Below are 11,571 nucleotides of genomic sequence, written 5' to 3'. Positions count from 1 at the left end.
GCGGCTCCAGGTCCCCTCCCCGCGCCGCCGCTTCCGCCGCCGCCGCCGCCGCCGCCCTGGGCCGGGCGGGCCCGGCGGGGCCGAGCGGGCGGCGGGGCCACCATGAAGCCGAGCGGAGGTGAGCGGGAGCCGGGCGGGGACACGGGCTGGGGGTGTGAGGGTGACGGGGGTTTTGGGGGCTCGGGGGTAACGGGGCCGTCTCGCCGCAGAGGAGCCGGTGCTGCTGGCGGAGCTGAAGCCGGGCCGGCCCCAGCGCTACGATTGGAAATCCAGCTGCGAGACCTGGAGCGTCGCCTTCTCCCCCGACGGGGCCTGGTTCGCCTGGTCCCAGGGACACTGCGTGGTCAAGCTGATCCCGTGGCCCCTGGGAGAGGCCGAGCTGTGAGTCATGGAATGGGTTGGGTTAAAAGGGGCCCTAAAACTCATCTAGTCCCACTCCCTGCCATGGGCAGGGACACCTCCCACTGTCCCAGGCTGCTCCAAACCCCAATGTCTATCCTGGCCTTGGGCACTGCCAGGGATCCAGGGGCAGCCACAGCTGCTCTGGGCACCCTGTGCCAGGGTCTACCCGCCCTGCCAGGGAACAATTCCTGCCCAATCTCCCATCCATCCCTGCCCTCTGGCACTGGGAAGCCATTCCCTGTGTCCTGTCCCTCCATCCTTTGTCCCCAGTCCCTCTCCAGCTCTCCTGGAGCCCCTTTAGACCCTGCAAGGGGCTCTGAGCTCTTCCTGGAGCCTTCTCTTCTCCAGGTGAGCACCCCCAGCTCTCCCAGCCTGGCTCCAGAGCAGAGGGGCTCCAGCCCTTGGAGCATCTCCTCCTCTTGGTCCCTTCTCAGCTCCACATCCTTCTGATGTTGGGAACCCCAGGGCTGGGGCAGCTCTGCAGGTGGTGTCTCACGTGAGCGGGGCAGAGGGGCAGAATTCCCCCTCCTTTCCTACTGCCTGTGTTGGGGGATCAGCCCAGGTAGTTTCAGCCCTCACCCACCAGCATCAAAGTCCTCCCAGTGCTGCTGTCCATCCATTCATTCCCCAGCTTGGATTGATCCCAGGGGTTGCCTAGTGTGGGGTGAAGATGGGTGCACAGAGCTGGGGGTCTCAGGGTGAACACTCCACCCATCCCTGCCTCCCTCCAGTGGCTGCAAAACCTCGGAGCGCAAGAGCCGAGGCGGCAAAGCAGAGACCTGGAGCCGTGGGACAGCCAAGGAGAAGACTCTGGAGTGTGGGCAGATCGTGTGGGGCCTGGCCTTCAGTGCCTGGCCAGCAGCTGAGGATGGGGACACAGATCCTGCCTGTGCCATGGGGCTTCCCTGCCTGGTCCTGGCCACCGGGCTCAACGATGGGCAGATCAAGGTGTGGGAGGTGCAGACAGGTGAGCAGCCCTTGCTGTTGTGCTTCAGGCTGGCTGTCCCCTTGTTCCCCTGTGGAAGGAGATCCCATCTCCCTCCCTCCCCAATACCTGCCCGGTCCCAAGTGGGGCTGCACGAGGGGCTCTGTCTTATTCCCCGTGGATGGATGGCACTGAACCTGACTCCTCTCTGCAGGGCACCTCCTCTTCAGCCTCTTGGGACACCAGGATGTCGTCAGGGACCTGAGCTTCGCTCCCAATGGAAGCCCCATCCTTGTGTCGGCCTCGCGGGACAAGACCTTGCGTGTGTGGGACCTGAGCAGGGATGGTAGGAACGTGCAGGGATATCCCTGTGCTGGGTCAGGGAAGGGGGAGAAATCCACCTCGGGAGGGAAGGTGGTGGGAGAGGACCTTTGGGGACAGTATTTGAGGCAGAAGGGGACAGCCCTGTGACTGGGAGCAGAGCGTAACCTCGGAGACACAGGAGGGCATTGCCTTGGGATTTACCCAGGGAATCCCCAGCCCAATGTGAATTCCCTCTGCGGAAAGGGAGGGAGAGCAGAGACAAGGAGTCCTGTTCCCCTCTGGTGACACATTTCTGCTGTCCCCAGGGCAGCAGGTCCAGGTGCTGTCGGGCCACGTGCAGTGGGTCTACTGCTGCTCCATCTCCCCAGACTGCAGCATGCTCTGCTCCGCCGCCGGCGAGAAGTCGGTGAGTCCTGCAGGATGGGAGCCATCCCTGTGCCTGCTGAATCCAGCCCTCTGTGTCCCCAGAAACCCCCCTGGGAAAAGGACCAGGCCATCCTGCTCTGGCTCTTCAGGAGCTGCAGGTTGAAAGCAGAGCCCATGTGGTTTAAACCTTGGGACGCTCCCAGCCTGATCCCCTGCCCAAATCCCGCAGGCACTGCTGTGGAGCATGAGATCCTACACCCTCATCCGGAGGCTGGAGGGCCACCAGAGCAGCGTGGTGTCCTGTGACTTCTCCCCGGACTCTGCGCTCCTTGTCACCGCTTCCTACGACGCCTGTGTCATCATGTGGGACCCCTACACCGGGGAGCAGCTCAGGACGCTGCGGTACGGACCTGGGAGGGGACACAGCAATGCCAGGGAGGTTTTTAGGGCTGGATGTGGCTTTCCCTTCTCACTGGGCACAGCCATCACCGCTCCTCTGCTTCCAGAGGCAGGATGGGGGGCTGGCTTACCAAGTTTGGTGGCCCTGTCAGCCTCAGCTGGGGAAGGGGCTGGTGGCAGCTCAGAGCTGACAGTGGGATCTTGTCCCCACCCACAGCCACGTCCCATTGCACTCCACGCTGGATTCCAGCAGTGAAATCCACACCAGCTCCCTGCGCTCTGTCTGCTTCTCCCCCGAGGGGCTCTACCTGGCCACGGTGGCAGATGACAGGTGAGTGAACCCCTGTGGGGACCCAGAGAGGGGCTCAGGAGGAGACCAGAATGAGCCAGGAGCTCAGGAGGTGAGGAATAAATGTGCCAGGTCCCCATCAATTCCTGGAATAAGGGGAAAGATCAGGCCTGTGGGAACACCATGGCTTGGCTGTGACAAGGGGTGGCAAGGTCAGGGCCCCGTCACCCTGAGCTGAGGTCCATGTCCTTCTGGGTGCTGTGCCACCCTCAGCATGTCACTCGCTCAGCAAGGAACATTCCTCCCTGGAACACTCCTATGGGAAGCAAATCCTTCTGGTTTCTGTGTCTTCAGGTGGTCCCAGAGGCTTTATTTTGGCAGTAGGCACTGCACTGTGTCCTCTCCCTTTCTCCACAGGCTCCTGAGGATCTGGGCCTTGGAGTTGCGGTCTCCAGTGGCCTTTGCTCCCATGACCAACGGTCTGTGCTGCATGTACTTCCCACACGGAGGATTCATTGCCACAGGGTGAGTAAACAGGAGAAGAGGGTGGAGAAACACAGGGTTGATTCTTCCTCCTGCAGCTCAACAAATTCTGGGCTTCCCTGGGGATAGTTTTCCTGATGTGGGGAACACATACTCCTGGCAAGATTGGGAATATTTTGGGACAGTTGGAATCCCTCATGTCCCTCTGCCCTATGCTCAGGGTTGTTTGGATCCCATTGCAGGACCAGGGATGGCCACGTCCAGTTCTGGACAGCCCCGAGGGTCCTCTCGTCGCTCAAGCACTTGTGCCGCAAAGCCCTGCGCACCTTCCTCACAACCTACCAGGTGCTGGCGCTGCCCATTCCCAGGAAGCTGAAGGAATTCCTCACTTACCGGACTTTTTAAGGCAGCAGGGAGAGCAGAGGCATGGAGGTGAGCCCTGGGGCTCGGCCCGGGCCGGCAGCGCCACAGGAATGCTGAGCTGTGAGCCAGGAGCGTTGCTGCTCCTGTGGTTTTGGGGCTGTGGAGGGCTTTTTTGGTGTCATAATACAGAAACCCAGCAAAATCCCACGCAGAGAGCTGCGGTGCCCCCGCAGGGGACATGGGTGGGACACAGGTCCCCCTGTCCCCTGCTGCCTGCTGGGTTGGGTCAGGTACTTCTGCTTCTGAGTGCAATGGTGTGGGATGATGGTGGAACAGCTGCTGTGGGAGCAGAGCTGTTGTCACCTGCACAAATATGGGGCTAAACCCCCCCTAGAACACCCACCAGGGAATGTCCCTCCATCCTGGTGGAGCGCGGGCTCTGCCGCTCTCCCAGCGTGGGCAGGAGCGGGGCAAGCCCAAGCAGGTCTCAATAAATAAAAATTGATTCCTCATGATTTCCCTCCTGGCTTGCTCAGGTGACCTGGGAGTGCCTGGCACCACCCTGGCTGCCAGGGACGGGTGGCAGAGGTGTCCATCTGTGGGAAGAGGTGGCTTCACTCCACCCACTGCTCCCATTCCTCTGTTGTTTTCTCTCCGTGCTGGAGTGTGGCACTCAATCAGCCAAATTCCCAGACATGCTGAGCATGCAGCAGTGTTCTGTTTGTCCCCATCCTCCAGCTTAGCTGGTGGCTGGAGCAACAGCACGTTCCCTGTGTGCTGGCAGGCTTTGTGGCAGGCTTAATTCTCCTCCAGACATCACCAGGATGTTGTTTTTCCCTTGGGAAGCTGATCACAGAAAGCTGGTGCACCCCTAAACCCCCACCTCCCTTCAGGAGGGAAAAGCAAAGACCAGTGCGACCTGCTGGGCTTTGGAGGCACCTGTATTTTCCCATTGGGAATAATGCTACCTTTTAACAACCTTTTTACCCTGACTGTGCACTCAAGGCTTCCAAAAAGGATCTGGGAAGCTGTAGGGAGCAGCTCCAGGCATGGGGCTGATGGTCCTTCCCAAATCCAGCAGCAGATCCACCCGGCAGGATCAGGCTTCGGCCACCACCAAGTCCCTGGTGACCTGGAAGGCGGCGATGAGGGAGCTCAGCTGGATCTTCTCGCTGGTGCCAGCAGCCAGGCGGTACCTAGAGAGGGGCCAAAGGCAGCTTTGGGGGCTTCCACCACTGTGGGTGCCCCTCAAAGCTGCGGGCTGTGTGCCAGCAGTGCCCAGCGACCACCAGGAGCCACCCCAGGGTCCCCACACTGGGGGAGTGACACTTACTCGATGTCTGCCAGCTTGATCAGCAGCTGGATGCGGATGGAGGGGGGGAAGTCGACTGTGGAGAGAAGGAAACGCTCAGTGAGGGGCAGGGGGAAGTTTGGCCTCTCCAGGATCATCCGGAGCCGGACCCTTTCCCCACCTCTGTGCACGAAGAGATGGATCTCAGTGAGGATGTCCTGCAGGGCCAGGCCCTTCAGCGTCTTCAGCTCCATGATTTCTGAGATGAGAGCGAGTCAAGGCCTTACTTCCAGGCATTTCCCTGCCAGATCTGCTACGAGGAATATCCCCGAGGGGCCTCCCCAGTGAGCAGCACCCACCCCAGAGGCCACAGAGATCCCTGGGAAAGAGCAGGATTTATCCCAGCTGGGAATAACCCCCAGGGTAGAGGATACTGCGGTAGGCAGTGGAAAAATCCTGGTTCAGCATCCAGTCGAGAATATTGGCGATGTCAGACTTGAGGGGATGTCCCGTGCAGGTGTAAACGTTCTCCTCTGTCACCTTCCCAAAGGCCATGGAGGTGCTCTGAGGAGGAGGAGGGAACAGGAAGGATGAAGAGGCCCCTCCAGCTCAGCTGGCCAGGGGCTGATGGCCACACTCCCACCTGCAAGATGTTGAGGGCCCTGCGCATGTCCCCGCTCGAGAGGGTCACCAGAGCCTTCATCCCGTCCTCGGTCACATCCACCCTGGAAAACAACACCCGGGGAAGTGGAACCGTGGGAATCCAGCCTGCTGCTCCTCCCTGGCAGGGAATGGGGGCAGAAGGGGCATGGGGGGATCCCCCACTCACCCCTCCTCCTGGATGACGTGCTGGAGCCGCGGCACCATCAGCTCTGGGGTCAGGGGGCCGAAGCGGAAGCGGGTGCAGCGGGATTGCAGGGCGGGAATGATCTTGGAGAGGTAGTTGCAGATGAGGCAGAACCGGGTGTTTTCTGTAAACTTCTCGATCACTGCAAAAAGGACGGAGGGGAGGAGGGTCCTGGCTGCTGCCTCGTCCTGATTCCCACCCTGTGCCGGGCCGGATGAGGCAGATGGCTGCCCACAGTGTGGGATTCCTGCGGTGTGGGATTCCCAGTGCCCCTCACCTCTCCTCAGGGCGTTCTGAGCATCCTGGGTCATGGCATCGGCTTCATCCAGGATGACGAGCTTGAAGCCTTTCCTAGGAAAAGGGGGGGTTGGTGCTGGAGAAGGGGGAGCTGGGATGTTTGTTCCCAGCCTGACTCCTGGGAAGCCCTTCTTGCATCCTCACCCTCCCTGCTTGCTGGGCACATTCCCACCCACCCCGGGACCTCCCAAATCCCCTTCCCAATCCAAGTGCCAGGGCAGGAGGGTACCAAAGAGATGGGGAGCTTTGGGAAGCACAGACCCACCACGTACTTAAAGATGGTCCTGGTGCTGGCGAAGCTCAGGATGGGCCCTCGGACGATGTCGATGCCCCGGTCATCGGAGGCATTGAGCTGGAAGGGAATGGTGTGGATCTGTATCCCTGCATCCCATCCCATCCCTTCCCACCCCATCCCACCGTGTTCCCGCTCACCTCCAGCACCATGGAGCCGAACTCCCGCTCCCGGTAGAGCTGCCGGGCACAGGCCAGGATGGTGGATGTCTTCCCGGTACCGGGTGGCCCATAGAGGAGCAGATGGGGGAGCCGGTCCTCGCTGATGAAGCGTTGCACTGCGGGATAACGGGAAAATGGGATAACAGCGGGATAACGGGGCTGGGGGACAGCCGGGACCGGAGCGGGGGGTCACCGCGGGGAGAAGGATTAATTACCGGTGCTGAGGATGTCCCGGTGAGACACCAGCTCGGACAGCGCCTGCGGACGGTACTTCTCCACCCTGCAGCGTGGAAAGAAAGGAGCGGGGAGTGAGCCCCGGGGCAGCTCCCGCCGCGTTATCCCGGTATCCCGGTATCCCGGTATCCGCCCGCTCCCCGCCGTACCACGGCAGGTTCGCGCTGCCCGCCGGCGCCATGTTGGGAAGTCTCGCGAGAGCGCCGCCAAGCGCGGGAGAGCGGCGGGGCGGGGCCGGCCTGAGGGGACGGGCGGGTCCCGCCGGAGCGGGGAAATCCCGGCTCCTTCCAGCGATTCCGGGGGTCCAGGGGCAGCCGCGACTGCGCTGGGAATGCCATCCCAGCCCTTCCCTACCCTGCCAGGGAACAATTCCTGCCCAATCTCCCATCCATCCCTGCCCTCTGCCACTGGGAAGCCATTCCCTGTGTCCTGTCCTCCATCCCTTGTCCCCAGTCCCTCTCCAGCTCTCCTGGAGCCCCTTTAGGCCCTGCAAGGGGCTCTGAGCTCTCCCTGGAGCCTTCTCCTCTCCAGGGGAGCACGCCCAGCTCTCCCAGCCTGGCTCCAGAGCAGAGGGGCTCCAGTCCTTGGAGCATCTCCTCCTCTGGTCTCACTCCAGCAGCTCCAGGTCCTCCCTGTGCTGGGCCCAGGGCTGGGCACAGCGTTCCCACTGGGATCTCACCTGAGTGGAGAGGGAGAATCCCCTCATCCTGCTGTCACTGCTCATGGCAGGGGCTGGAATGAGGTGACCATTAAGGTCCCTTCCAACCCAGTCCATGATTCTGTGATTGTGGGAAGAGCACGGTGAGTGTTCACCAGAGCAGGATGGTGCCGGTGATCCTGGGGAAATCACGGCAGCAGGAATTGCTGGATCAAGGTTTTGGGAAAGCATTGCACCTGCCCTCGGAAAGCCGAGGGGATGAGAGGGACACCTTTGGGTGCAGGGACACCTGAGGAGAGCAGATCTGGGATCCTCCCAGTGCAACAGGAGCAGCAAATGCCAGAGGTGGCTGCCAGCACAAAACACCTTTAACTTTTATCCCTGTCCCTACTGCTTCCCAATGCCTCTGGAAAACCCCTGGAGTCTCCTTTAGGGAAGGAGCTTAGAGGGCAGAATCAGCCCAGGCTGCTGGAGCAATGCTCTGGTGCTGTTCTGATCCCAGAAAGGAAAGCAGGCAGGAGTGAGAGGCACTGCCTTGGAAAAGGCTGAGTGAGGATGGGACGAAATCCATTGGGAAGTAGAGGTACAGGGCAGGCAAAAAAAATCCCTAGAAAAATGCCGTTGCTGACAAGGGAAGTGAAAACATCAAGAGCTCCAGGCTGGATCCTATAAAAACACAAGAATCTGCTGGAGGGCACCTTCTTTCCTGGGTTTTTTCCCCCTTTTTTTCCTCTGTAGCCCCATAAAGGAAAGCAGGAGCTGGAAGCTGAGGTCAGCAGCCTCAGCTGTCCCTTTGGGCACGTGACAGCCGTGACAGATGGCCCTTCCCTTCGGAGCCTCCAGGTTCTTCCCGGGCACCTGGGAACAGCCGGGAGCTGGGATTTTCCTGCACATCCTGGATCCAGAGCTGCTGCTCTTCCCCTGGATCTGCCTTCGCCTGGGGCAGCTCTTTTCCTCCTACATGGATTTTTCCAGGTGTTTCCCCATCATTAACAAATCCCGGGCTCCAGAGCAGGGAAATCTTGGGGTGTTGTTTAATGGGGTTAAACTGATGGGTGCATGCCCCTGGGATGGCTCTGATGGCTCTTGGGTGGAGATGTGGGGACAGAGGTGATGGGATGGAGATGATGGGATAGGGAAGATGAGACAGGCATGGTGGTGACAGAGGTGGTGACAGTGTTGATGGGACAGGGATGATGGGACAGAGATGATGGGGACAGGGATGATGGGACAGGGGGACAGTGACAGGTATGATGGTGATGGAGATGAGGAGACAGATGATGGGGCAGGCGTGATGGTGACAGAGGTGGTGACAGGGCTGATAGGACAGAGATGATGGTGACAGAGATGATAACAGGGGTGATGGTGACATAGGTGATGGGGCAGGATGGTGGTGACAGAGATGATGGTGAGATGAATGATGGTGACAGGGCTGAAGGGACAGAGGTGATGGGACAGAGGTGATGGGAACAGGGTTGAAGGGACAGGGATGATGGTGACAGGGTTGAAGGGACAGGGATGATGGGACAGAGGTGATGGGACAGAGGTGATGATAACAGAGATGCTCTTCCACAGAGGATTAAACAGATGCTCCTTAAGAGCTGAAATCCAAGGGATCCCCCCACCCCATGTGGAGCTGAAGAAGTTCTTTGCCCATATATATATATTAATAACCAAGAAATCCCAATGCCGATATCCAAAGGCTCCTGTGGAGCAGCTCACCCTAAGCTGGAGCAATGAACCCTCGTGGGGTGATTTTGAGGGAATTAGGTGGGAAAGCCCTGGTGTGGTGCAGGGGTGTTGGTTTCCCAGGGTGGAGTGGCCATGCCAAGGCATTTCCTCTCCCTTCCCAGAAGGATGTTGTGCCTGGAAGAGCACCTTTGGCACTGAGGGAACATTAACCCAGTTTAGAGACTCTGAGTCACTCCAAACTCTTTTCTCATGGAGAAAACCAACAGAAGTCAATTAAAATACTACCAGATATTTTTATATGGACTGATTGGGCCATTCCCGCTGCCTGGAATGTCCATCCACCTCTCAGACCATGGCCAGCTCCAAGCATGGGAGCTATCCCACAGGCTGCTGTAGGGTTTTTTGGGAAGCATGAAGTTTGGTGAACACCCAAAATCCCTACAGCTCTGCTGCCGCAGGCTTTTGGGATGGGTGCTTTTAAACCAATGGAATCTCCCTGCTTGCAATTTATTTTATATTTCCCTTCCCTTCCCTTCCCTTCCCTTCCTTCCCTTCCTTTCCCTTCCCTTCCCTTCCCTTCCCTGGCAGTTCTTGATGTCATTTCCCCCCCCCCGGGGGTCCCTCTGAGCTCTCCTCACAGCCAGCCTTGGGGACAGGACAGAAAAGGGACATCCCAGCTCGGAGATGAGCCTGGAAATTAAAACTCCTGATTTAAAAATTAAAAAAAAAAAAAAAAAAAAAGAGGCAGATTTCCAGCTTTTGTAGCCATATCCCAACTCACAGAGAGCTGACCACTGCGAGCATGGATAAAGCCGTTGGGAATTTGGCTTTTGCTCTCCCAGAGCTGAGAGGGACTGGGATGGGGATGCCAGCTGGGAATGAAGTCACATATCCAGGGGCAGGGAGGTCACAGCTGTGAGGACGCTGTGCCTGGAGCAGGTGAAGGCCCGGGGAGCACCATCCTGGCTCCGTCTCTCCAGAATAATTCCTGAGTGTTGGCCAGGCTTGGCTACCATTGCCCCAAACCAGGAATCCCCATTGCCCCAGACCCTCCAATGCCCCTCCCAATGCTCTAGACACCCCCCAGTGCCCCCCCAGTGCCCCAGACTTTCCCATTTCCCCAGAGCCCCCATTTCCATTCTCCATCTCTGCCCCAGCCCCCACGATGCCCCAGCCCCCCCATTATCCTCCCAATATCCCCACCCTGCATTTCCAGCCCCCCTCATTTCCGCAGGTGCCCCTATTGCACCAGCCCCCCAATGTCCAAGCCCCCCCTTCCTCATTGACTCCCCATTACCCCAGACCCCCTTTTTCATCCCCCCATTGCCCCAGATCTCCATTTCCATCCCCCTTTACCCCAGATCCCCATTTTCATCTCCCCCTTACCCCAGATCCCCATTTCAACCCCCCCATTACCCTAGATCCCCATCTTCATCCCTCCCATTACCCCAGATCTCCATTTCAACTCCCTCCTTACCCCAGATCTCCATTTCCATCCCCCCCATTGCCCCAGATCCCCACTTCCATCCCCCCATTGCCCCAGATCCCCATTTATCCCCACCTCATTCTCCCTGCCCCCTTCCCCCCCCCCCAGTGCAGCATCCCCCCCTTCACCCCTGGTGCTCCCCTCCTGTCCCATTTCCGGGGGTCAGAGGGAATGGGATGCACATGGAAGGGGCTGGGGATGGGGGAGAAGGGCAGGGGAATGGGGATGGGGGGGATGGGATGGGAATGGGGGAATTCTTATGAGGATGGGGAGGTGTGGAGATAGGGGGATGGGGATGGGGGGTAGTGATGAGGATACAGAGATGGGGGGGTTTGTGGCATGGGATGGATGGGCACAGGGATGGGTGGTGATGAGAATGGGGGATGCTGATGAGGATGAGGAGATGTGGGGATGGGGGTGGGTAGGGATGGTGGAAAAGTGCTGGGGCTGGGAGGGGGCTGGGGGTGATGAGGATGGGGGGTGACGATGAAGATGGGAAGGTTATGGGGCTGAGGGTGATGAGGATGGGGGTGTTGATAAGGTAGGGGGGTGTTGATGAGGAGGCCGGTGTGGGTGAGGAGGGCATGGGGTGATGGGGTTGGGTGTGATGAGGGTCAGGGATGTTGATAAGGTTGGGGGGTGTGTTGATGACGACGGGGGTGTTGATAAGGTTGGGGGGGTGCTGAAGATGATGTGGGGGTGATGATGAGGATGCTGATGTGTGGGTGTGGGGGCGATGCGGACGCCGCGGAGCTGCCGGGGCCGGGGGTGCCGGGCCGGGGGTGTGCGGGGGTTCCCGCGCGGAGCGGCGCGCAGCGAGCGCGGCCCCGCGGAGCCGGAGCGCGCCGCCCCCGCCCCCGCCCCGCCGCGCCCGGGGGGGGGGGGGTAGCGGCGGCGGCGCCGCGCTGACGGCTCGGTGGGCACCGCGATGCTGCGGGCCGCGGCCGAGCGGGGCTGAGCGGCGGCGGGGGCCGGCGAGCGGAGCCGAGGGAAGGGGGGGCCGCGGCGGCGGCGGGCGGAGGGGAGGGCGGGCGGGCGGGGGGGGGGGGGGGGCGGCGAGCG

General features: G+C 60.1%; 2 protein-coding genes across 3 annotated transcripts; one reads left to right on the top strand and one right to left on the bottom strand.

Annotated features, from left to right (window-relative positions):
* The first annotated feature begins 16 nt into the window (after nt 1-16).
* WSB2 (WD repeat and SOCS box containing 2) lies at nt 17-4,066 on the top strand. The gene is made up of 9 exons (XM_053959169.1): nt 17-118; nt 210-381; nt 1,134-1,369; nt 1,542-1,673; nt 1,957-2,057; nt 2,247-2,419; nt 2,634-2,747; nt 3,123-3,230; nt 3,431-4,066. The coding sequence occupies exons 1-9, from the start codon at nt 103-105 to the stop codon at nt 3,591-3,593; spliced, it is 1,215 nt and encodes a 404-aa protein (XP_053815144.1). The 5' UTR covers nt 17-102; the 3' UTR covers nt 3,594-4,066.
* Nucleotides 4,067-4,474: 408 nt separating this feature from the next.
* RFC5 (replication factor C subunit 5) lies at nt 4,475-6,883 on the bottom strand. Of its 2 annotated transcripts, XM_053959179.1 has the most exons (11): nt 6,823-6,883; nt 6,655-6,719; nt 6,419-6,555; nt 6,259-6,338; nt 5,967-6,040; nt 5,672-5,831; nt 5,486-5,567; nt 5,277-5,406; nt 5,024-5,101; nt 4,885-4,939; nt 4,475-4,747 (listed from the first exon to the last, which is right to left on the bottom strand). In XM_053959179.1, exons 1-11 carry the CDS (start codon nt 6,852-6,854, stop codon nt 4,651-4,653), a joined length of 990 nt encoding a protein of 329 aa, XP_053815154.1. In that variant the 5' UTR covers nt 6,855-6,883; the 3' UTR covers nt 4,475-4,650. The 2 variants fall into 2 exon arrangements, with proteins under 2 accessions (XP_053815154.1, XP_053815153.1); XM_053959178.1 differs by having other exon boundaries at nt 4,885-5,101.
* Nucleotides 6,884-11,571: the final 4,688 nt, after the last annotated feature.

Source organism: Vidua chalybeata, chromosome 18 (genome assembly GCF_026979565.1).
Source record: "Vidua chalybeata isolate OUT-0048 chromosome 18, bVidCha1 merged haplotype, whole genome shotgun sequence".
In the NCBI taxonomy this organism is placed as follows: Eukaryota; Metazoa; Chordata; class Aves; order Passeriformes; family Viduidae; genus Vidua; species Vidua chalybeata.
This window is presented reverse-complemented; position numbering and strand designations above follow the sequence as displayed.

Excerpts from the sequence above, each read along its gene's own strand:
- WSB2 (XM_053959169.1), top strand. Across the intron at positions 2,420-2,633 it reads GAGCAGCTCAGGACGCTGCG|CCACGTCCCATTGCACTCCA; the intron begins GTACGGACCTGG and ends CCCCACCCACAG. Across the intron at positions 3,231-3,430 it reads GGAGGATTCATTGCCACAGG|GACCAGGGATGGCCACGTCC; the intron begins GTGAGTAAACAG and ends ATCCCATTGCAG.
- RFC5 (XM_053959178.1), bottom strand. The coding sequence starts at position 6,854 with ATGGCGCCGGCGGGCAGCGCGAACCTGCCGTG. Across the intron at positions 6,720-6,822 it reads GGCAGCGCGAACCTGCCGTG|GGTGGAGAAGTACCGTCCGC; the intron begins GTACGGCGGGGA and ends TCCACGCTGCAG. Across the intron at positions 5,102-5,276 it reads TTTTTCCACTGCCTACCGCA|AAATCATGGAGCTGAAGACG; the intron begins GTATCCTCTACC and ends CTCTCATCTCAG.